The sequence below is a fragment of the Fundulus heteroclitus genome, chromosome 18 (genome assembly GCF_011125445.2).
Source record: "Fundulus heteroclitus isolate FHET01 chromosome 18, MU-UCD_Fhet_4.1, whole genome shotgun sequence".
NCBI classification, from domain to species: domain Eukaryota; kingdom Metazoa; phylum Chordata; class Actinopteri; order Cyprinodontiformes; family Fundulidae; genus Fundulus; species Fundulus heteroclitus.
Window position 1 is genome coordinate 28,250,730 of NC_046378.1, and position 26,803 is coordinate 28,277,532.

The 26,803-nt window shown below is 39.9% G+C and overlaps 1 protein-coding gene across 1 annotated transcript in view; it reads left to right on the top strand.

Annotated features, from left to right (window-relative positions):
• rtn4rl1b (reticulon 4 receptor-like 1b) overlaps window positions 1-21,456 on the top strand; it is a 230,701-nt gene extending 209,245 nt beyond the window's left edge. The window contains exons 3-4 of the mRNA XM_012874592.3: window positions 12,849-13,300; window positions 18,749-21,456. Coding sequence (XP_012730046.2) covers window positions 12,849-13,300; window positions 18,749-19,636 — 1,340 coding nt within the window. The 3' untranslated portion in view covers window positions 19,637-21,456. The remainder of the gene's footprint in view (window positions 1-12,848; window positions 13,301-18,748) is intronic.
• The last annotated feature ends 5,347 nt before the right edge of the window (window positions 21,457-26,803 follow it).

A 26,803-nucleotide genomic window follows, 5' to 3' on the forward strand; every position in this document is an offset into this window, starting at 1 on the left:
GTTTAATTTACTGTGCAAGTGCTAATTTGTCAAAAGCACATATGTATTAAATCTTGAATAAGACAGACAATTATTTACATATGGGTATTTTTTTGTAATTGATTGACAATGTGTCGACTGAGATTAAACAACTTTCTTTTTTTTATTGATCTGTCTTTCAGTACACTTCGTTTTTTAGTTGTTGTTTTTTTATATACTTTTACAAATTTGCATCTTTTTCCTTTTGGGCACCTATGCCATGTGGGGTTCGGAAATGCTAATTAAACTGCTGTTAAACAAACATTTAGTCACTTGATTGACTCATATTCACAACTCCGTCATGATTAAAGCTTTCATTGCTTCCGCAGGCGATGTTCCCTGACTGCTATTTGTGTCACTCAAAGAAAATTGCTTTTTGGCAGGATGGCCAGATAGTGCGATTCACGGGGACTCTTGTTATGGAAATCATTACGGAGGGCCTTTTAAACCTCTGGATTCTCGTTTGATACACGTGTAACTGGCCTGTGAGTCGGGAATGATTTCTTCTGGAATTTTGCACTCTAAGGGATTCATTTTACTGCAACTGTTCTTTGAGGTGACACTTGAAACAAATATTTATCAATGTTGGCAGTCTGTACAGACTAAGGGTTAAAGCTTCTAAACACCTATGAGAGCCCCAAACCATCAATATGAAATATAATTATAGCCCTCTCAACCAATGGGAATTGCATTATAAATGCCCTCTATGACTTTAATAGAACTGCAGTATATAAACTACATATGGATACACTTTGGATGATTTATATAGTTTTGGCAGACCCATTACTTGAGTTTAGTCCTCCTGCTGCAGTGCAATATCGCCACAGGGAGTGCAATATATTTGAATCATTTGGCTTTGTGCTGTCATGATAAATGAATGTAGTTGGTGGCTGATAGTGTTGCTCCCTCCAGAGGTGATTTGGCAAACGTACCCATGTACATATGTGCTTGGATGGTTTGTGGGTTTTATGCAGGCAAAGGTGTGTGTGTGTGTGTGTGTGTGTGTGTGTGTGTGTGTGTGTGTGTGTGTGTGTGTGTGTGTGTGTGTGTGTGTGTGTGTGTGTGTGTGTGTGTGTGTGAGTGGGTGTGTAGGGGGAGGTCTTGTCTGGTTCCATGTGAGGCATTTATGGATGTTAAGGGGTAAGCTCTGAAGGCAGAAAAAGAGTAAAGGACCAGCAGGGGCAGATGTGCCTCTAAATGCAAGAATTAGCACAGAAGTCTATTAATTAAAATGTGGGAATCAGACATATGTGGCTCATACATGCCTTCCATCGTACCGCTTGGCTTCTCAGCAGCCCAATACTATTATTAAACAAAATGAGCTTTATTCACTTCAACACTCCGGTTCCTTCCTTTTCTTCTGTGTTTACGCCACGCAATTCCTTTTTCAGAAGAGTTATTTTTAGACTCTCTGAGCTGTCAACTTGTGAAACACGGCTGTCACACAATCATGCCAGCCTGTTTTATGTTTAACTTCATCCTGGTTTGCTTGCTTGCTTTTTTGTGCGATTGTGTGTTATTGCAGCAGCGTATGAGAGTACATACTAGATCTGCCAGCAATGTTGAGGGAGAGACTTCTGTCATTGTTTACCTCATATCCTCCAGCTTATGATTTTTTTTTTTGTCTAGGCCAGCCACTCTACTTATAACCCTTAACACTATAAACATCTATTCATTTGTTTGTCAGATCCTTATTGAATCATTCACTAGATCCCATTCACACTGGGCTTAGACTGCCAAGACGTTGAAAACCAGCCAAAACACGAATGTTCTCTGCAGAGTCTTGGAAAGGTCTTCCTGGGTGAGTCTAGAATGATTTTATTATGCTCTCATGATGTAGCGTGAGAGCACAGAACCTGCTGAGACAGTGTTTTTTTGTTTTTTTTTATTGTGGTAAGATATCTGGGTCCTGAAGGATGGAGCCTGGTAGCATCAGTGGTTTCCTGTTCATGATGCACATGTGTAGCTTAATCATCACCGGAACAGCCGTGCTGTCTTCATTGCCATCTAACAACGCCCATGCTAGGCTGGCAGCACTCTACGTGTTTTATTTTAAGGCTTTTGGCATTTAAGCATTAATGTCCATGGTGTCTTGTCAGTGCACAGGCTGTAACAAAAAGATTATGACCAACCAGCTGAAACAAACGTTATACTCTTTCCCGCAATGCCAAAAAAAAAGGAAAAACAGGTACATCGAGATCTGTATGAACTACATTCACATTGGGAGGACTCCAAGCTGGAGGGAAAAGTGTGCATACCTCCAAATTGTTGAATGCTGGTAGACCAAAGAAATTATTGCTCAATAATGACACCCCACTTGTGCACAGCACTTTGTACAACCCCCACAACTTGGACACTGTTGCCCCATAAAGGAGGCCTCACCACATAAGTCATAGTTTCCAAAATCAGTTCAGTTTCACGTCTCTGCGGCTTCCAGACTGCGTTTTCAGCTTGTCATTAGTAAAGCTCAGTTGTCGTTCCACTGTGACCTCCTGCTAGTTTAGTCGTCATTATTTACTGTGACAGAGTGATCATATTCAAATTAATGTCCTGGAAGTGGTGACACTGCCAGAGTGTTGACAGTTTACAGTTTCACAGGACATGTTGTGCTGAAGCAGAGGGAACAAATCGCAGAAACGAAGCATGGGATAAATCAAGACAACTCAAATCAAAAGCATCGGTGGCCTGAAATTCACTGGTAACTTTAGAAGGAGAAGCCTATGGTCTCCTTTTCAAACTATAGACTAACAGATTTCAAATGATGATCTAATAGATGAAATTATCATAATAGACCAATTCTAGGCATTTTCCTTCGCTTTCTATTCATTATATGGACATAATTACATCCAATTTCCTTTTATTTCCCTTTCATACTTTGTGAGAATCACTATAATTTCTTTGCACCAGTTCAAATGCTTTCCAACACCTATCACAATTTCCTTTTAAGCTAGAAGTACAGGATATCACAGTGACATAATAAATGTATTTATTTTGCAAATATTTCTTTTCCATTATTTTTACCCATTTCCCCTTCATTGACTGGGGAAAAAAATCAGAGAACGTGAGGAGGCAATATTGCCTGCAGTCGTACTGAGGAATGCCAAATGAGACAATATCTATAACATTCTTCTGGCAACTGTGAAAACAAAGAAAAATGTAATAATTTGAAACAAAGTGCTTTTAATAAGTCAACAAAGAAATTCTTTAAAAAAGCTTATCAGAAACAGCCTGAGAGAAAATATTGTTATTTTGGTCTTTGTGTGCCGTGATTGCTGTTTCTTTATCCTTAAAGAATAAAAGCCTGAATTTTTCCTTTTGTTCCGCCCTTGCTAATTAAAATAAATCTGCAATCATTGACCCATGCTTACAATGTCAGAAGCTGATGTTCTATTTGCAGCATTGTTCAACTTCCTGTGAAATCATGGCTTATATAAACAAACATAAATAGAAAATAATTGGATGTAAAACACACAATTTGTGCTGGAGACATTAAGCTATTTTCATTTTATTAGTCATGTAAAATCATTGGATTTAAGACAGTTAAACGTTTACATGAGGAATGTGTCAGAATGTTTAATATTATAATAAATGATAGAGGATCAAAAATGCCATTGTAACAAATAATTTATTCACTTGATCACTTGTTTAACTTTATGGAACCTATTCCCAAACGTCTGACATTTTTTTTCAGGTGACTTTTTCTTGCCTATACTCAGCTGACAGATGTCTCTTATAGTTTGCCAGCTGCAGCTTTAAAATAACATCACCTTAATAAGAATGATGAACATATTAGGCAGGATGCATTTAGTCACAAATGTGTTAGAAGCAGAAAAAATTAGCTAGCATGCGATCTGTTGGCTAGATCTGTTGCATTGACCAACCATCCTGGTCATATTATTTTGCCTGATCTTGTTAAACATGTGGTCACTGTGACCTTGTAACCAAATCTTTGTCTCACTTGCACTATAAGAGCACAAGCCATTTACCATTTGATCCCAAAGGGAAATATTGGTGGTGTAACTCATAGGGGCTTCTTCAATGAGTTATTATAGATGGTGATGGCTGCAGGCAGGAAGGATCTCCTGAAGCAGTTTGTCTTACAGCGACTCTGGAGAAGCCTCTGACTGAAGACACTCTGTTGTTGTAGGACAGTCTGATGAAGAGGATGCTCAGGGTTATTCATAATTTTCTTCAATTCATTAAAAAAACATGTTCTAGATGGGTCCCCATAACAGAGTCGGCCTTCTTTATAAGCTTGTTGGTCTTGTTTAGGTCAATTGTTCTAATACGACTAAACCAACTGATGATGGCAGAGGAGATCATACTCTCCACAACAGACTTATGGAACATCTGCAGCATCTTGTTGCAAACCCTGAAGGACCTAATTTTCTTCAGGAAGTTGCCCAGGTGAACAGCGGGGTATTTATACTCCTCCACCATGTCCACTTCTTCTCCCAGGATGGTAATAGTGTTGAACCTATTCCTGTTTCTCACCAGTGGATTATCTCCCTTGTTTTATTCAGAGGGAGATGATTGTTTCCACACCATGCCACAAAGCGGTCCAACAGCTCGCTGTCCTCAGCTTCCTGATGCATCCCACGACTGCAGAGTCATCTGAGTATTTCTGCAGATGACAGGAATGTAACTTGTATTGAAAGTCTGAGGTGTAAAGAGTGAAAAGGAATGATGAGAGCACAGTCCCTTGTGGTGTTTCTGTTCCCCTGAATACCTGGTTAGACACATAACCCTTCAGTCTCACAAACTGTGGTCTGTTTGTTGGGTAGTCGCTGATCCGGGCGATTGATAAGAACTCCACCTGAGGGTTCTGGAATTTCTCACAGCAAATCAGGCTAAAATGGGCTGGCGAGAAACCTGAGGGGGCCAAAGGGGCATCACCATCTTCTGATTGAACAGATGAACAGAAGAAGGGTCTATGGCCAAGGTGGACGATAATACATCTGAGGTGTGAATGGAATGGAAGCTTTGGGTCAAAGGACGTTGGGTGTCTGACTGTGGTCAGGAGAGGAGGATGCTGAGCTTGTCCCTGAACTGAACCCGTTGAAGAATATGTTCAGGTCATTGGCTCTGTCCAACCATCTGTCCGATCCTGCTTTTTCTTGAAGCCTCTAATCTTCTTTATCCCTGATCACACATATATGGCACTGTTCTGCTGGAGCTTGCTCGCCAGCTTTTTTCCTGTACACCTCCTTGTTGAATTGGTCTTAAACAAATTTGACCAAAGTACATCATACGGTATTGGAAAGAAAACCGAAAAATAATATCATTGGGTAAAAAAAATGACGTCAATGATTGTGATTAGGTAATTTCCATCCAAATCAATTTTCTTTCACTTTAAAACAAAAGTTCAAATGACTTTCTAGATTATTGAATAGTGGCTTCCCTTTGCAAAGAAAATAAATCTTAATTCAGGATGCTCAAAACTTTAGTCAGATATTTATTTCTGATGCAAACTAAATGAAAATAAATATACATATTATATACTGACCCAGACTCATTAATCACATCATCAGCCATTAAAAAAAAGACATGAAGCCTATGCTACTATTCAATATATCCCTGTGTGCTTTACTCCTCTATCAACCAGAGCATCCTTGGGTATCATTGCAAGCCGTATTTGAGCGTACAGCGTGGGGATACTATTTAGAGTCTGCTGGTGGCGGCAGCAAAACAACCAGAGTGCTTATCGGGGTCTTTGGAGAGACACAGGAAATTGAGTTTGTCCAGTCTAATGATGGGCAGAGTCACGCAGCTTTACAGGCGTACCATTTCTCCCCTATTAGCAAAGATGTGTTATTCATGAGGGCAAATCCAGTATGAACTATCTGTCATTTATATTCTAAACATTTGCGTCTCATTGTCTGTCAGGGGGACTCTCGCCATTCTGTTTTACTCATTTGTCTATTTTTTTCTGCAACTCCCGAAATAAAAATGGGAACTTAGTATAAAAACAGTGAGGGTGTGACGGTGGAGTCAAACGTGACCCTCCCCTAGTGAATGGCTATCCGTGTCCTCTGTCGGCAGTGACTGGGGGAGAGATAAATGGAGGTAAAGGGAAAACTTCATGGGAAGACTTGGAGCTGAACGACTTGTGACGAGGGTGTTAATACATGGGCCAGAGCACAAATAGCTGCACGTTTTTTCTTTCCAAAAACACATTATCTCTCTCTCAGAGCTACGCCTTTATTCTGCCAAATTCCAATAGGCGCAATTGGCATATACACGCTTTGTTGAGCCCAAACCTATTTATATAATACAATCTGAAGCTGAATGGCTTTTTTTGTGTGAGCTTACAATGCAGTTATGACAGACATTGATTTATTTATTTTTATACATTTTTAAGAACAGCCTTCCCTCCTAATGGTTCTTCTTTTTTACCGCTCGGTGCTGAAAACCAGTCTTGCTATTGAAAGCTATGTTAAGCAAGCATCGATTAGACTTCCATGCCGTCACATTGTCGTGAGCCGCCTCGTCTACGTCTAACACCGAAGCTTCCGAGTGCATGACATCCAGACCAAAATCCACGTGTGGTGATGTATGAGGTGCCCAGTTGTGTGATTGCGTTCAAGCATTTATTTTTACATCTGCGTTTAGTGGTGCAATTACGCAGGGGCGAGCTGTCAGGTATTGAAGTCGGGGAAAGGGGAATGTGATGCCAGCTGCAAAAGGAGAGTACACATGCTTTGAGTGTTGCTGTAAACAAGGAGAGGGGTGTTTAGTGCTCCCTCGCCTCTCAGTCAGCGTGTAGAAAGAGCTTCCACATCATATATTCATGTTGTCTAAAGCCTCACCTGGGAGGAAGGTAAAAAACGTTCCTCCTAAGAGACGGAGGGGAGGAAGATGTGTTGCAGTGATAGGAGTAAATATTTTCACACATTTACCTTTTTCACACTTGTGATGTTACAACAACAAAAAAAAAACTATAATTCATTTTATTGGGATTTAAAGCGACAGAGCAACAATACTTCTTTGTTGCTTTCTTCTCTCTCAGATTTTCACAAATAAGAATCTGAAAAGTGTGGCGTGCATTTGTATACAGCCCAGCTGAGACAATACTTTGCAGTAATTACAGCCGCAACTCTTTTAAGGGGTGATTCTACAAGCTTTCCACATTTGCAGACTGAAATTTGGGCCCATTCCTCTTTTCATAACAGCTCAAGTTTAATCAGGTTCATAAACGAGCATCTATTATTAGGCACAGATTCTCAACCAGATCTAGGTCTGGACTTTAACACGTGAATATGCTCTGTGTGTCAGGTTTTTTCAGCCCCGTCTTTTGCAGCCTCGAACATGATTTCTTCTAGTGCTGCCTTGTATTGACCTCCATTAACCTACTTCTCTCACCAACTTTCACATTCATGCAGAAGCATTGATATAGCATGATAGTGTTACTATCTTCCTTCACCACTAGGATGGCCTGTCTATGTCGACCAAAAAGTTTAGTTCTGGTCTCAGCTGACCATAGCCCCTTCTTCCACATGTTTGCTGTGCCTTGCTTTTTTTTTACTTTCTTTTAACAACAGCTTTATTCTTGCCACTTTTTTTTTTTTTTAAAGGGCCTCTTGGCTGCTTCTCTAATTCATGCTCTCCTTATCTGTCCTGACAGCTTTGGTGGAAGGCTGATTTTGGCTATTTTCAGAAGAGCGCACTGTGAATTTTTCGAAGCTTAATAACTTAACCCTGCTTTACAACCCTAAACCGTTATCCTCCAACCGGTCTGCTGGCTTCCTTGGTTATAGTTATGGTTCCTTGGTCTTCACTAATGTTCTGTAACGATCCTCTGAGGCCTTCACAGAACAGCTTTGTTTCTAATGAGATTAAATTATACACAGGTGGACTCTATCTACCACAGCCTAGTGCTGCAACCACCAGGTTTTCATGGTGAGGATTCGACGTTAGGTAGTAGATGCAGTGTTAGTTTTTAATTAGATGACCTAAATGAACTGCTAATTATTTACAGGTTTCAGGGATGACGGTGGCGCAAGGAGCTAGGCAGTTTGTCCTGTAACCGGCCAACACATTCTCTCTCCCAACTCGACACTTGGTCAAGGCCCCGTTGTGTCAGATACTGACGCGAAAGACGTACCCCTCTGATTAGATTAGATTAGATTAGATTCAACTTTATTGTCATTACACAGGTACAGGTACAAGGCAACGAAATGCAGTTTAGGTCTAACCAGAAGTGCAATAGCAGCAAGTGCAGGATAAACAATGGTTCCATATGTACAGGACATGGGTTATTACTGAATAAATATAGAGATGTATACTATTATAGACAGAATTTTACTCATCTTACTTACTGATCATGTAATGAGGCGCAGGGTGCATGAGAGGTTGTGACAGGAACTTGCGAAAACCTTACATGAACTGCTTATAACAAAACTAACCCTAATCCATGCCTTATCCTAACCCTAACCGCTAAGCCTAAAGAAATACGTTACCATACACTACTAAAGCAACCAACAACAACTTTGCAGGCTAAAATTTTCGCCGCAAAACACTTGACACAATGTCCGCAACCTGTCGTGCACCCTGTGGATCGATATATGACGACCCCTGTCGCGTCAGTATCTGACGTGCAGGGGGCTTTGACCAAGTGTCAATATTTGACGAGTTGGGGGTGAGAATCTGTTGAATCAGCGAGTTGGTGGTTCAAACCCCTTACTCCAACTGTTTTAGTCCCTGTCCTTGGGCAAGACACTTCAACCGCATTGCCTGCTGGCGCTGGTCAGTGGGCATGGTGGCGCCGATGTATGGCAGCCTGTCGTCTGTCAGCCTGTGAATGGCTGAATGTAGAATAAAGTGCTTTGTGGTCCTCAGGACATGATAAAGCACTATGAAAGTACAGGCCATTTACCAGAATACACAGGGCTGAATAGAAATGCATAGCATTTCTAATTGTTTGAAAATATTGATAATCAGGTATTATCTTCCATCAACATTGTGCTGGTCTATCACAAAATCCTCATTATGCCGCATCGTACCAACCGTCAAGGTGCAAAGTCTGAAATAGGTAGAGACTGGTGCTTTAGAGGAAAGAAAGAATCTGTGTTTAGTTTTTTTCTTAAAGCCAAGGCGAGTGAGAATAGAGGAGGTGCATCCCTATGGTCCTAACATGATTAGCAGATCACTGATTTAAATTGTCCCACTATCTCGACAACATCTACATTCTCATCCCCCCACGCTCTCCCAGTGTATCAAGCTTATCGCTTTCTGTCTCTCGCCTGCTCAGATAATTCTTCTGTTAGAGATCTGCTACCTAATTCTTATTGAAGACATGCATGAGGGAAGGGTTTAATGGAAAAAGTTTAAGGCCTTGAAAAATAATTACTAGAGTGAGGAGATCATTTTTTTTTCCCTTGGCTAAATTCCTGCCGTGACAGGTGATTAAAAAAAAGTCATCTAATCTCACAACAAAATATAAAGGCAAAAGGCAGCTTAGGTTTGATTTTTGCCTTTTCTAAGATTCTCTCTAACATCCTTCCTTCATGAGGGTCGGTAGCCCAATAAAGTGTGAACCGAGACCAAAATTAACAATTAGGAAGCCACATCTCAAATACCAGGTGCATGCTGCTTAATGCAAATTTTCCCTCACGGTGCGGCAGGAAAAATTTACTGTGTCTTGTCTTATTTGTCTGATAAATAAAGCAAACTCTTATTTCCCAGGAGAAATGGAAAAACATTTTCACCAATTTACTCAGTCAGCGGGTGCCGCGCTTGATACGTCTTCATGGAAATAGCAAGTAAAGAGGAAAACACCCACAGAGTGATAAAGTAGTGAAATGGCATTCTTGTTAGGGCTTGAAGGTGTGACAAATCGGAACACAGCTCATAACATACAAAGGGATCCATGTCCTGTTGATAGTAAAATCTGAGCGCAGGGTTCTCTCAGGGTACGGCGGGGTTACCGGCGAAACATTTTCCCCCTTGGCGCGCAGGAACACACTCATATTCAACCTTTTTGACAATGTTCAACCATGAAGAATCACCTCATTTATTGAGGACATTTTTTTGGTTTAGAGGGGTTGCATGCATTTTCCATTGTTGCCCAGTGGCAGGGCTTAACAAATAGGATTAGATTTGTGCCCATGAGAGCACATTCCTGTTCAGGTGACACGCAAGCTCTCCGTGCTCCAGCTCCGCAACTAGAAACAGAGAATTACTGCTAAAGGTCAGTGGAGTCAGACGCTGAATGTCACAGCTTAGCCACAGTTTGGCAAGAAAATACATTCAGATAAATAGGCTTGTCTCCCGGGGAAAAGCCTGCTACTGAATTTCCAGCACAAAAGACCTGGGGATTATAGGGTGGGTTAAAAGGCAACAGAGGCATATCGATTGGAGACAGTGTATCCAGGCTCCACGTTGCTTTGAATAATAAATTGAGTACAAGGCAGTCAGGAGGTTTATCAGATGGAACCGCCGTAATGGGCTGTGAGTTGGGCTCATCTTGGATGGAACTGTGCAGAAGTCCCATCTCCCATCTTGCGAATCTGGGGGAATCATGTCACTGATCGGAAAGTGCCTCGGAGCAGCTGACTCCGAGTTAAAACAAGCATTCCACACTCCATTTAACAACACAAACTGACTGATCACAGCCTTCACTTGTTGGAAAGAAGCGCCAGCAGACTCGGAGGGAATCTGAGTCTCCCGAAGGTGGCAGAATATTGGAAAGGGTAATTTCTGGAAGGACTACATATGTGTCAAATGGGATAGGAGTGGGTGCAGCAGGAACCCAATCAAAATCGGTGAGGCATCCTGTGACTCAGAGGAGCAGGTGTTATTGTTTGTTGTCTCTTAAGTACATTTCTTATTGTTGGCTTCAATACATTTATGGGATTAATGCAGAAAAATGTGAGCAAGAGGGTCCATATGTGTACCACACTCTGTGCCATGGGCTGAAAATATTATCAAGACAATTATACTGCTTTATGAAAACAAAATACACAAATCTGCTGTTTCTTTCATGCCAGTGTTTTATGATTCATAGTTTTATGTTGCCCAACATATACAGAATATATGTGAAACCCATATTAAGTATATATATATATGGATTGGACTTTAATGCAGTATATTTCTAGTCATTCCTACCACTTACAGCACTTCTGCAATACAAGTCTAATTCACGAAACAGCTCTGATTCACTCAGCAGTGGGCAGGCGTGCCCACTCAGTCTTACACTGATCAGAATGCAATTTAGTACCTCGCCCCTGGACACCTTGGTGGGGACACTGGAATCAATTACTAAATGACTTGTCTTTCAACTAAGCCACCCTTTTGTCCCACACGATAAACTTAGGATAACGATAAATTGAGGCAATGCTCACTGCACAAAGAAGCCTGTATGACTCCAGGACAGACCATCCTTCTTCCGTGACCTGTGGTTAAACTGTGTAAATGTGACAAGATTGGCGACAAACATGATTTTTTTACTCGGCCCTGAGATTACAATTTGTCAGCCAAAAAAGCATTTCTGCATTTTCACATGTGGGGATGATATTTTGTTGTAGCATTTGAATTCCCATTTCACACATGGAACTTTTATATCGTGTGGTAATGTGCAGGTATTTATCTATCAATCAATCAACCAATCAATCAATCAATCTTTATTAATCAACTACAATTTGCATTGTAATCGAAATTTCAGTTCCAGTACAACCGTCCATCATTTTGGGGGTAACGATTGACTGAGGCCTTGCGTTTCAGATGTGGGAGTTATATTATGCTGTAACATGATAAACATGTTTCACGTGTCAATTCCTTTTCCTAGCAACATGTGAACATGTTGAAATTATATTTTTGCCGACATGTGACAAATGTGAAATCCATCGTTATGTCATTTTGTCAGGTTGTTGGGAGTGAAATATTTTAATGAAGATTGAAATTTCTGGTACAGAATTAAATGCATGGTCCGTTAATTAAATAACTTATAATTCACCTGAATAGGCTGGAAGGTCTTGAAGTTGCAGTACATTTTAACAATCTAGTAACTGTACCAAGCCATTTTTTTAAAACTTTTGATTAATTGCAGATTAAAAAATTCCCAGCATTTTCACATTACTTGTTGTGGAATATTTGATATTAAACTGCTAACAGGTTAAACTTATTTTAAAGCACTAGTTTAGTGTTGGTACATGGAAGCCATAATCAAGATCTTTTGACTTTATGTGTCAGCCACAGTTTCTTTCTAAAGTCTGGATTTCAGCAAATTTACCGCTGTATGCCATATTACATATATTTGGTTGTAGAATAGATTCTGACACTTGTTGAATAGTTATTCCGCTTTTTTGTTAAAAACTGCATTTTTATAACTCATCCAGAGGTACAGCCAAACAGATTTACAGTGTAAAGCAGTTAGTGACGATGCCTGCGAGGTTTATCACTTGTTTTACCAAGTAGGAGCGTGCAACCAGGGACCCAAAAACAGAGTGGAACAGATGAATTTAAAGGGATTTTAATCCTACTGAAACAACAAAATAAAACAAGCTCTAAAAAAAAAAAAAAACTTGAAATCTTATACTGGACATAGAAGCTTTGACAAAACTGACCCGGTGCCAAAAACTGTGAAACAAAGCTCAGGTTTCATTCAGACCCCCCCCACACCTAATCAGGGATGATTGTTTTAGCCACCACACTGTTGTTGTGACAAAAACAACAAAAACAAAGATGCTAAATACTTACGCTGGTCAAAATTCATGAATATGCTACATGTGGAGTCTATTTGTTTCACATTTTTATTGATATTTCTTTCTCAGTAGCAGAAAAATGTGATACAACATGTTTAATCTCTGTGTGTCTGTCTGTGTTCTCTACAGGCTGTGGGCTGGAGTTCCTGCTGGTTCTCTGTGGCCTCAAGTTTTCCTGGTCCTGCCCCCTTCACTGCATATGCTACACTGCACCCAGTACCGTGTCGTGCCAGGCTCACAACTTCCTGTCGGTCCCTGATGGTATCCCCCCGGACAGTGAGCGCATTTTCCTGCAGAACAACAAGATCCATCGCTTACTACCAAGGCACTTCAGCCCAAACACAGTCACTCTGTGGATTTACTCTAACAACATCACTTACATAGAGCCGTCCACCTTCCATGGCTTCACATTGCTGGAGGAGCTGGACCTCGGAGACAACCGGCACCTGCGCTCTTTGGCTGAAGACACCTTTCACGGGCTGAGCCGGCTCAATGCCCTCCACCTCTACCGCTGTGGTCTCAGCTCACTTCCAAACAATATCTTCAAAGGCCTACGAAATCTACAGTACCTTTACTTACAGGTACAGTTTTAACAACTAGTACAAAAAGGCTTTTGCCTTTAAATGCTAACCTTAAACTTTTATGTTTGTTGAAATATTTGCCCAGCATTTACGGAGGGTGGAAGTTTGGGCAGCATAGTGTCACAATATTTAAGGCTGGTTTATGCATGACGCACGTACATTCTGTGTGAAAATAAGACATTCGGACACCACATCTGCAGCATTTATGCTCCACACTGCAAAGACGGAACTAGGAATAAGTAAAATTTTCTCAAAATAAGTGTATTTGTCGTTGATTTGAGCAGGTAAATAAGACTATTTGCCAATGGAATAAGATTTTTGCACTTAAAATAGGAACAATTCATCTCCATCATCTTATTTCAAGTGCAGGATGTCTAATTATCCTATTTTAGGGGTCAAAAAACTCATTCCATTGGCAGATAATCTTATTTACCTGCCCAAATCAAGGATAAATACACTAACTTTAAGAACATTTTACTTATTTTAAGATCCGTTTTTGCAGTGCATGCAGCTTTTCCTATTCTCCTAGACTCTAGAGGGCAGTGTTGTGCTGCTACGCAAAATGTACCACAACCCATGTGGCAGTAGAAAAATACAGTTGTTTCCAACATTGTAAAGCCTTATACTTTTTCCAAGAGTAACAGCAAATTTTGTCCAGGCACTGTGATCTTTATGGGCCAAATGATAATGATGTCTATATTTATGAATATCTGCTTGAAGTGGCAGCTTGCTTGTCCGCCATGTTTTCTGCACTGGACTGTCCGTGTAGTCAGGAATTTTCCTAGGTGCTTGTCACTACCCGATCTGTACCGGTAGCACCAACCATACCATCAGCTCATTTGTGCATGCGAAAACAGAATATGTTTTGGGTCGCCTTTGAATGCGCATCAATAGATGAAAAAGAACCAGAAAAAAATAATGTCCATCCTTTCCTACACAAATGCTATGGTTCACATTATAACAACAGTCATTATTTTGTACGAAAGCTATATTGTATTTGGGAAAAAAAACTATAGAGAGCTGTAACACATATATGCTGTCAATGTGCCCTCTGGACCCATCACAGACAATAGAGGACATTGTTGTTATGATGGCCACATCTGTTATTTATTGCAAAAAAATAACTGCAGGTGACGAAAGACTGCAAATGGATCCATTCTTTCATCAACCCCGTTGGAGTGCACAGCTAAGTACAGAGAAAATAAAATATTTGAATAAATTTAAATTTTCGCGGTGTGACATGGCATGCTCAGAGCAGTCAAAGCGTCCATTGAAATGCAATGTAACAAAAAAAAAATTGTATTTTTGTTATTCCCTTGAAATCATTAAAATATTCACAGAATTACAATAAAATACAAAAAGAAACACCCCACCCTAAATAGGATAAAAGAAGAAAACATTAAGAAAAACAAAAAATGGCATACCTGATAGTTATTCTGTTTGCGCATGCACAAAGGAGCTGATGGTACAGATGGTGCTACCGTTATAGATCGGGTAGTGACAGTGAGCAAAGCAAAAATCTTTGGCCGTGCAGAGAGGCAGGGTCATAGCCAAAATTACGTAATATGGCCGTGCAGAACTCTCGTATGCTTCAAGCATAAACCAGGCTTTTTACCTAGCCAAAAGTTGTTGATAGATCTTTGCATGTTTTCTCTGTTCATGTGTGGGTTCCCTTCTATTACCTCCCATTCTTCGAAAATCCCTACAAAATGTAGGTTAATGTGTTATATTGCCCTTAAGTGTGAGTGTGTGTAAGTGTGGTTGTCTGTTTTTTGTGTTGCACACCATCATGTATTCAACCTCTTCCCCACTGACCGCTGAAGATAGGCACCAGCCCTTATTGCCCTGCAAGGAAGATGGATGGATGGATGGATGGATGGATGGATGGATGGATGGATGGATATAGAAGGGGCATAGCAGTTATACACAGCTAATTTTAAGGCACACTGTTATGTGGGACAAAATGTTCCTGTTAAATGTTTTATAAATGATCAGTTACTGACAGTGGGGTGAGGCCATGAAATTGTTGACAGGGGACTGTTTTCTGTTTAAGGTAAATGCAAAATAAAGATACTCCAGAGATGAGAAAAGCAGAGCTGCACGACTCAACACATTTATCGCCCCAGTTATCCAAGTGCTGTTTCTGTGAAAGTCTGGCACATCTTATATGTATTAATCAAGGTGTCCTTTGGCATCTGTGGTCTAATGCAATGACCGAGGCAATACAGCTCCAGTGCCCTTGTGCAGTAACGCATAAACAAGCAACAAGGTCCTCATTCAAAAAATAGCATCAGAGGGAGACAGTCAAAAGAAGGACGTATTCATAAGGCCAGCTTAATTCAGATACATTTTTATTATTTTTCTGATGATTGGGGTTTTAAACTCTTACAGCTGAAAGTGATAGTTTGGATATTTTAAAAATAAGTTTGAAGAAAATATTATAATAGTTATTTTATCTGAAGCAGAAAGATCTCATATTGTCTTGGTAAGTCACTCTTAACTAAATAATGATCCAAGAACGGCGTGCATAGCTTTGCAAGATTAAAAAACTGACAGTAAAGAGATCTGCCTCTACTTATTAATGTCACCAAGAGGGTCTGACAGAAGAGCACTGAGAACTTGGAAAATGGTTTACATGCCTGAGTAGTAATTTTATACTTGCTCATTTACACTCATGGCAAAACGAAAGCATATGTATATATATATATATACTTACATGGTTCTATATGGTAGTGTATGTATCAACTACTTGTTGTTTTGATAGTGAACTAGTGTGTGTCATTTTTACTGCTTTATCAGTCAGCAATTATTTTAACCCACCTCAGTTTTCTGTAGCCACAGCTTTTGTTTTCAGCACCAAAACATCTTCTTTCTTCTCAGGTCTGCATCTGTGGATTTCACCATGATACTTCTACATTGGCATATTCATTGTTGGGAATTTGACTTTTGAAAAGTGAATTTGAAAAATAAAATTTCTCTCTTCTTTGTTCAACTTTAATTGAAAATTTGATTTCAGAGGCTTAAGGCACTCTGGTGCCTTTCAGAAAAGGCCCCAGAGGTTGCAGCACCACTAAGCAAGTGTGAAACTACTATTATTTTTGTGGGGAAACAAAGGTAATTTGAGTTTTTATTGTGGTATGAAGACCACCTTAGATTGATCCAAGCATAAATTATGTAAAAAAAAACAGTTAAGGCTATGCTTGATAATTTTACACTAAAAAACAATTTTTTTATGTTCTCACAAATAAATCTAAGATTTAAGTGATCACAAGCTGTGTTTTAAATATCTGTTTAGGACTGAATCATTTAGTCCAGGCTTGAACCAAATAAAGTATTTTAGATATTGGACTAAGCTCAAGTCTTTTTATTTAAGTTACAAATATGATAGGTTTATTAGGACTTTTTTCACTTATTTACTAGTCCCACATCATTACTTCAAATTTAGAGCAAAACACATTGGCATTTTATCATGTAAGTCACAATTAATTACCATAGGCGTCTGGCCACAATGTGGCGTCTGGTGATCCTCCTCGGCATTGTTCAGTTTTGCTTTCTAAACTATACAAAACTAAGTCTGTTTTTCTGTTAGGTACTGGCCACTCCAGAATGACACATTCGACACGATGCCTTGCAAAAATATTCATCCCCCCTTGGCATTTTACTTATTTTGTTAAATTCCAACCTGTAATTTAAATGTGTTTGGCCTATTTTATGTGATGGATCTGCACAAAACAGTCTAAATTGATTAAGTAAAATGAGAAAAATATTATACATTATTAACGAAAAAAAAATTATAATAATAATTGTGTGTGTGTATGTATCCAGCTCCTTTGGTATGAAGCCCTTAAAAATTTCTGGTGTCATAAATTACATTCAAAAGTCAAAACAGTCTGCCACCCAGAGGCTGCCTACTCTGAGCTTGATCCTGTTCAGCTTACAGCTGGGTGAAGCGCAGCGAGAACGGACATAACGGGCATTTCACAACTAAGCCATATATTGATAAACCAAGCAGATATTTTGGTTTTACACACCCACATTCTCGCTAAAAATCAATCTAGAAGTTAATTTTGCATCAATGAAAGTGTAATTTATAAAACTTTACTAGCTTAATGCCTTCTTCTATTGGCTTTTACTGCAAGGAGCCGCAGTCATTGTGAGAGGGTCATGTGACAGGGGTGCTCTTTGCTCACCGGGTAACTGCTATACTGCCCTCTGTTGGAGCCTTAGTGAACTGCGTGTGATTTAAACTACCACTGAAAATGAAATATTGAGACCGCAGCAATGTTTATACATTTTTAAACGACGCATCGACACACAAATACCGTGAGAATTCAACTGCAGGCAAGGTTATCTTCCATCATCTTCAGATGGAAAGCACATGATACCACAACAAACCTACCAAGACAGGGCTGTCCATCGAAATTAGCAGACCAGGCAAAGGGGGAATAAATCAGAGAGGTAGCATAGAAACCAAAGGTAAACCTAATGGAGTTGCAGAGCTCCACAGCAAAGACTGGAGGATCTGTCCAAGAACCACAATAAACTGTACACTACCTGGAGCTGGGCTGTATGGAAGAGTGGCCCGTAAAAAAGCTATTACTTAGTGTAGTGATTGAGACGGAGTTTCACCTTCAGCTAGGACAATGACCCCAAGCATACTGCTAAAGCAACACTCGGGCCATTTAGGAGAAAACATTTAAATGTGTTATAATGGTCTGGTCGAAGTCCAGAACTCAATCCAATTGAGAATCTGTGGTTTGACTTGAAGATCGCTGTTCACCAGTGAAATCTATCCAATATGAATGAGCTGGATCAGTTTTGCCTTGAGGAATGAGCAAAAATCCTTGTGACAAAATGTAGCGAGCTCATAGAGACTTATCCAAAATGACATGCAGCTGTTATTGGCACAAAAAGTGGCTCTACAAAATACAGATTTTCTGTTATTTTGTTCTATTTCGTGTTTGCTTCACAATAAAACAATACATTTGAATTTGAGGTTGTGGGGCAACAAACCATGAAAACTGCCGAGGAGGTTGAATAGTTTAGCAAGGCACTGTATGTGCTATTGGCTCATGAATAAAATTGTATGCACTTTTTTGTGTTTTCACCTTAAACTTACCCTTTATGAGTTTACACATGACTTCATGGCACTTGTGTTTGAAGGCACACACATCATGGTAGTGTTTTGCACAGTCTGCACTCAGCAGTCCAGACAGGCAATGGCCATAATGCTGTCCCCACAGCTTCCTGTAATGCATTTACATGGTTCTATGCAATGCATCAACAATAAAACGTCATCATTGGATTACATAGAGTAATTGTGTCATCATTGGATTACATAGAGTAATTGTGTCAACCCTTGAGCCATGTGGACATACGGTTAGGTTTTTACAATGACAGAAAAATAAGACATTGCAATGACAATTCATCCTGTGTCTTTCTTTCCAGGATAATCACCTCAAGTACCTGCAGGATGACACATTCATGGATCTCCACAACCTGAGCCACCTCTTCCTGCACGGAAACCGTCTGTGGAGCCTCAACCAGAACACCTTCAGAGGACTTCAAGCCTTGGATCGCTTGCTTCTGCACAAAAATCAGATAGAGTGGGTTGACCGATTGGCCTTTCATGACCTGAAACGCCTCACTACCCTCTACTTGTTCAACAACACCCTCGTGGAGTTGTCTGGACAGTGTCTGGACATGCTTCCTGCCTTGGAATACTTGCGCCTCAATGACAACCCCTGGTCATGTGACTGTAAAGCTCTTTCACTCTGGGAATGGTTGAAACGTTTCAGAGGTTCAACTTCTTCGGTGGGTTGCCAGGCTCCAGTGAATATGGTTGGTAAAGACCTGAAAGAGCTGCGGAAGGAGGACTTCTCCAGCTGTTCTTCGACGGTTTCTGAGTCCAGATCTCAGACCAACAATTTATCTGGCACGGTCAATCCATCGATGAATCGTGGAGTTGCAGTGGGCTCTGGAGGTCAGACCCACATCGTGGATCCCTCAAGGCCTGGGCCTCCTAAAAATTGCACAAAGCCTCGTAACAGAGTGAGCAAGAAGAAGGGTGACAATGAGGTTCACCACTCAAAGGAGGTTATGTCAGACAAGGAGGATTCGTCCCCTTATTTCACAGAAGGGGGGAAACATGACCACACATCCCCAGATGGCACAGTCACACGGAGAAAGCACAAGTGCTCTCCTCGGACCACTGTTCGCCCCCCCAGTGGGGTTCAACAAGCTAACAATAAGGCCCCCACATTCAAGACTTCACTACATATCCAAGCCTTATTTGTGGCCTTGATAGTGACAAATATCGACCCCATTCTCCGCTGACCTTCAGAGGGTTTAACAAATCAAACAAACAAAAAAAGCTAAGCACAGCACAGCCCTCAGACCTTTCTCTTGCTCCTGCACTACAAGGCCTGTGTCTTTTATGTATGTGTGTGAATGTGATTATATGTGTAAATGTTGTAGGGAGCTTTATTGTTCGAAATGAAGACAATATCAAGGCATCAATCATCCATAAAGGAAAAACTTAGAGCACAAAAATCTGACTGAAAAAGAGGGAAAGCTAATGCAAACTAAGCTTGCACTGCCAATGCCAGTATGATTTCTTCAACATACATCTTAGTGTTTTCTTTTTTTCTTTTTTACTCAACTGGAGCTCAGATAACCAAAATTCAATAAACAAAAGAAGGTCAGGGTGAGAGACAAAAAAAAGAATCAAGCCAAAACTTGCTAAGTGGTTCTTTAAATAGTCCACCAAGCTTTAGTCTTAGTTTAATTGAATAGAAGACAGTGTCAATCATAGGTAAGGAATCTGTGAACATCTTTTTCTTCTTTTTTAAAAGGCTTTCTGTTCTAAATTTTGCTAAGCACAACTTGTTTAAACTGTTATAGTTTCTCAGTCAATATCAAACTTAAGGATTTGGAGCAAAAGCCTATTCCCTTTAGGTGTTATTGGCTACAAAGAGAGCAGCCATTAAACTCACACAGAGTACAAAGCTGTAGCAGATGATAAAAATCTATTTCTAAGATATACTTGTGACTTTTTTCAGTTAATCTACCTTCTGCCTGCACAGTATTTCTGCGCATAATTCTCTCTTCCATCTTCATTAACATCTCTTCTGCTCTGTGCAACTGAAGATTAAGCTACTAATTGTCTCAAGATGACGAGGATTGCCATTTGCTATTTTCATCTGCTTGGAAATGTGCGTCTCTTGGGGGGTGGGAGGGAGGGGGATCAAGCTGTGAATATTGAGATGTCTGTCTATATCTTGTATAAGATGTTGTTCATTCGGGTTTTTTTAATGACACAAAACGGACCTATAGATACGTTCCTGTTGCAGGGCCAAGAGAAGCCTTAGAGGTCAGAGGTGAATTTCTCAGTTTCATTGTGAGGGTGTGTTGAACTGCTTCCTCCTCAGTGAGGACATCACTTCCTCATCTTCATTGGGAGTATGAGGAACGCATTTTGTTGTCTCCTTGATTGCTCAACCTCAAAGCTACACACGTAACAGGACCCCTTAAAAAAATGGGGGCATACCTTAAAGAACTCTTGTCATCAATAAACAATTGAAAGAACAATTTGAGATGAGCTTGGCAACTTGGATCACCTAGAAATAAGCCTCTTCATTTACTGCTGGGATTATCCACGGATACAAGGATTCAAGAACCAGACAGTTGTTTTTGAGGAGGGCGCAGTGAAGTGCAGACTATTACAGGACATCTCGCTGTACTTCTGGAGCGGTCGTGCCTCCCTTGAAATATGTCATGTTTGTATCAACGATGTGAACTGCATCAGTAACAATGGAGACGAGAGGACATCTCGCAGTGCTGATAATAATCATTTACTGTATTACTATGAGAAAAACAGTATCAGTGACATCAATGATGATAACAGGGTTTTCTGCTCCTCCTGTCAAGAGGAGAGTTTCAGTTTAAAACATTCTGTTGACTTCTTTATTTTATTATTTGATGTTATATTTTTAGAGCTGTCGAATTGTTCCTCACCCCTTTCTTTCCTGTTCTACTGTATGCCTATTGATCTTTTTTTTTCTCTACCATGATTAAACTGTTCAGTAAGTTATCATCAAAAACAACAGTACAAAAATGTTTATAAAGATATTAAAATCTATAACTTCTTATGTCTACCGTTGCAGTGAGTGTGTCTGTTTATTATTGCTTTCTTTAGCACCAGGGTCATTTGAATAAACCTCCCTTTGAATTTATTTAAAGCAAAAATTGATGCTGTAAGCATATTTAAGGTTCTCCCCACACCCAGTCCAGTGTTTATCTGTGCACTACTTTCCAATGTGTCTCTACTCATTAGACACCACTGGCTGTTTTCACCTTCATTAACTAGACTTCCTCTTCCTATAAATTTAAAGGCATGTCCAACAATGCAAAGAGTACATATTACTCTATTTTAGCAACCATTGGAAATTAAATAAAATCCAGACCAATTTTTATTTAAATGTATATAATATAGCTATAAACTGTTCTGTCATCTTATTATTCAATGAATCATTTTAAAATATAAAAAATATTAACATATTACATGGAATATGTGGATTTTCTGGACAATTGACTTTAAAGGGGACATGCAAAATCTAATTTTTTATTACTAGAAAAGTGAAAAGACTACTTTTACCATTTTTTGTTAGTTAGAATTATTTATTTTATTTTTTTGCATTTGCTAAATACCAGGTGAACAAGGAAATATTTTTATTTTCCTTTTTCAAATTCAGAAGGATACATACAGGATCATTATTTTGCCTTTAAAGCCTTTGGGAAAGGTTAGAAATCCACAAACCCCAGCTAATAAATAGACTTTTGGCTTTTACTCTGCTTCACCGTTTGTGTTAAAATGTTAATAGGCAACATAGCGGTGACTTTTTGACACTTGTGTTTGCCTGTGTTATGGTTAGTACTTTCCTTGCACAACAAGATTACCTGAGGTTCAAATCTTAGCATGTCCTTTCGTAACAGAGAGCCAGTGTAGTACAGGATAATTTTTTCCTGGCTAGGGGTTAGGTTTAGCACCAAAGTCTCAGTTAGGTTTAGTTTCGGGTTAGGGATATATTGGTAAAGGTTAGGGTTAGGCCATAGAAAGGCTTGAAAATTAATGGAAGTCTATGGAAGTCAAGGCAGTGCAGTCCTCACTTTGTAGTTTAAATCAAGTGTGTGTGTGTGTGTGTGTGTGTGTGTGTGTGTGTGTGTGTGTGTGTGTGTGTGTGTGTGTGTGTGTGTGTGTGTGTGTGTGTGTGTGTGTGTGTGTGTGTGTGTGCGTGCGTATCTCTAAATGATCAAAACTAGCAACCTATGCAGGATTTACCAAAACAGGAATCAATGGTTATGGAAAATAAATCAATAAAGGACTGTTTTGCTTCCATGCTGCTAAACACCCACTATTTGTGAAAAAAAAATAAATCTTGAAGAAATAACCTAATGTGAAAGAAAAAGAATCACTGATTTATGTCATTTTCTGTATCTCAGAATGCCTTGCCTCATCTTAGTTAACAGGCTTTTCACAAAAGGCAGTCGAGAGAAGTAGATGTAACTCTAATCTTTCCAATCCAAAGAAAATCTAACAAACAGGGCTTTTTGTCAGCCCCAAATCAACTAAAAGTTTTTTTAATATATATATTTAAAAACTGGCAGGAGAAATGCCACAAAGTAGTGAAAATACTGATGTGCTTTAATTAAAAGGCTTAATAATGTGAAAACGGTACTATAAAAAATCTGATGGAAGCATAGAAAGCGTGAGAGAGACCACAGTCTGTTAATAACAGACCATTTGGATAGAGAAAAATTTGAATTCATGAGGAAAGAAATGAAACGCAAAGAAAACATAATCAGATGCTTTGTCACAGTAATGAAACGGAGAGTAAAAAAACTGATAAAGAACACAGTATAAGTAAATAAGATATGCAATAATTCACAGCTCTCTCACGAAGCTTTCCTGTGGACAGATCACTCCTAAACAAACATAGATCCCTCATCATCATATGGAGCCCAGTGCCGTCTCGACGCGGTATAAGATGTGGTTTGCTGACATTATTGTGGACCCGAAATCGCTCTGACTGAAAATGCTGCACCGTGAGTACCCCCCCCCACCCCCCTTATAATGCAGCCTATGAGTATCTGTGCCCATTTTCCATTGCTTTGTAATAGACTTGCTGCCATTGCTGTGTGGCTTTAATTAAAACCATGCAATTAGAAAATTGAAAAAGAGATGAAGAAATTGGGTGAGCTAGGAAGAGAGACAGCACGCTGGGGGACATGATAATTAAGAGCCAGAGTGCCACAAAATGCCACAACACTTACACTCAGTGTGACTTTCCACCGTCGCTTCTCTTCTCCGGTGCCCTCTTTCCCTGCTCAATCACAGAGCTTATAGCTCCATTTTACCATAAAACCCTTTCTTATAGCAGCTCTTTTATTTTGTCTATTTATTTGGCTGAAAATCCCCCCAGAGCAGTGTTGTGCTCCAGTTCTTCACAGCAGCCAGCCTGCATACTGAAGGGAGGGCTTGAGCAGCTCAAGGCCACACCAGCACCTGCATGGATTACAGGCTCACTAATCCTTTGCTTCTTGACCTCTAGTCAGATGAAATATGAGGAAGAATTACTTGCTCTATGCAGTACAACTTGGTTAAACAGCATTCTTGTTGCTATTTGAAGAAGGGCTGAATAGGAGAAGGTTTTTTTTTCATGAATCAAATTTATCTGTTTCTAGACTATGATTCATTTGGTGTACCAATCATTTTCCTTTGTGACTTGATTGCCCAAAGTTGTTTGGAAATGTGTTAATAGGGCTGGAATAAAATGAAAAAGGAAACAAATGGAATGGTCAAACCAAACTGAGTAATATTAGTTATTATTGATTGGTTTTAAAGTTTAACTGCCATCAAAGCTGGAGTAAAGATTTTTCTCCATAAAAGTGCCAATTTCAGTGGAAAGCAAACAAGAGGTTTCTTTGATTTAGTTCGATTCTGCGGCATATAATTTTCCTTGGGTTTTTTTTAACATGTCCTGTCTGGCAGTGTAGCATTAAGAATTGTTGTCTTAATGCCAAAGAGAGCCCAACAGATTTTACTTTCACAAGTGGAGCATTACTGCTTTTACCATAGTGTTCCACTCTATATATGCAACAAACGTTATCAGATATTATTTTGGGATTATGTCAAGTTCAATGGACACAGAAGCTAAAAGGTAAAAGAGTAAGAAAGGAAGAGAGCAATATTAGCTGATAGGGTTATAATAAATAACCCCTTAGTATCCTACAAAGAAAACCACACAAACACAAGTTTAGGCTGTCCTGCAGGATAGGGCAGAGGAAACCAAATGGAGAAGTTCCCTCCCTGACAGTCTGGGATCATCTGCGCCAAGCCACCTCTTTCTCCCTGCCTTTTTAATCAAACTTCAAAAAAAGTGACAGGAGAGGTCAAAAGTTTACAACATGGGGGTTTGCACACAAATAGGGAAGCAAGTTTGTTTGGGGGTGGTGATCAGTCACCTGCGAGATGCACAACTGGATAAGGCAAGACATTCCTTATCTGGGAGAACTATTTGTTCTCCCCTGTCTGAAGTTAAAAACAACAGAACACCCCTAAAGGCCAACTCTCAAAAAAAAAAAAAAAATGCCTGTAACTTAATAAAAATAAAATTATTACATTCACATTTCTCTAACATTAGTCAAAATGCTAAAAGGGAGAAAAATGACAGAAATAGAGGAAAAAGAGAGGACAAAATATCATCATCAGAGTACAGCAAAACCAACCAAAAAAGTATCACAGGTACTTTTTTGGCTGGTTTTAATAACGCCTTAATAACATCACTGAAAAATAGGTAGTATTATAGCAACAACCAAAGCTAACTATCAGGTTTATTGATATAGAAGTGAATCTGTAAGCACCTGGTACCAAGCACCTGTAGGTGTTTGTGAGCATGCTTGTATACAAAAGGTTTATCCATAAGAAAATCAATAGGGGTTGCGAGGTGGAGCCAAGGACCCACCCCAAAGAGTGCTGAGGACCAGAACCCTAGATGCCTGAAAAGGCCCCAAGAGCAAAGGAACCCAAGAAAACAAACACAGGGATAGCTGCCTCCCTCATCCCAGGGAAGAGCAGTGAAGAACCCCAGTGAACCCCCCAACAGTCACTTGCCGAAGCCCCCGGCAGCCAGCTACGCCAGAGTGGATTCAATCATGGGCCAAGAGACCCGAGGCCCAGGGGACATGGAGCCCAGGCCCCATGAAGCAGCCAAGGCCATGCAGATTCTGAACCACACCCTGTCTTCTACAAATTGAATACAGTTGAGACAAGATATTTACATACAATAGATAAAAGACGCATAACCTTTGCCTAACAACTGCCTAACATTACATCAGACTGAACATCTCCTGTTTTGGGTCAATTATGGTTACCAAAATAATGTTTATTTACTTAATGCCCGAATATTGAAAGAAATTATTTTGTTTTATCCACATAAAGTTTTTTAAAGACAAAAATCCTTGAAAGACTTCCAAAGGGAGGAGCCCACAGGCATCCTGATCAGATGCCTGAACCACAATCGGGGCCGTACCACATTAGGGTTAAATCATTTCTGACAGCACATGTCTATTTTCATGGCATCACACTGCTCCCTAATGATGACTATGCATGTCTTTCCATGGCAACTTTCCGTTCCTATTTGAGGGGGTTTCACCCTGAGAGCATATTCCTTGTAATTCTATCCTTGGTAAGAGTTATTATCCCTTCCCTAACTGCTATATTGCCTAATAGACTTTAAGGAATACTTCCATTATATTTCGGTTGTGTTGTGTTTGGATCCCTGTGTATTCATTCTGATTATCGTTCAGTTTCCCACAACCCTTGGATTCCTGCTTTTCACAGCTGCACTACATCAGTGAATCACCCACCTGCTTCTTATTCTGAAATCCCTTTTCCCTCTTTAAATACTCACTGGCCTTTTTCGAATTGGCTTTGTCGGATCCTTCTGTATGGATGGAAGACGAGTTGATAGTGGTGGTCCGCAGTCAGCCTGACTTGTATGACTCAACCAATTATTACAGGCAAGACAAGTCCAGAAAGAAGCAAGCCCTGAAAAGAGTGAGTGAGGAGGCTGGAGACTAAAGTGCCGACTTTGTCGCTCCAATGTGAATGCACCTTTACAGTTTTCTTCTTACTTTTCTTCCTGTTATGATGCGGTCAGCTCCCATTTTTGGCTCCCATTACTCAAAAACAGAAAGGCCGGTATCCCCATTTTGTTCTGTAAACAGTGTAACCAAGCTTTCTGGGTTTGTTACCAGTACCGCATGAGATGGAAGGAAACTGGACTCAGGGCTGGGCTTCTGGGTCACTGCATCACTCATCGGGATCATTTGTTATTCCCAACCCTTTCGTACAAAACACAGGGCGGCTTACTGCCTGGCTGCACTATGACAATCCTCGAGTGACATTTAACTAGCATGTATAATATAAAAAAACACAGCAGT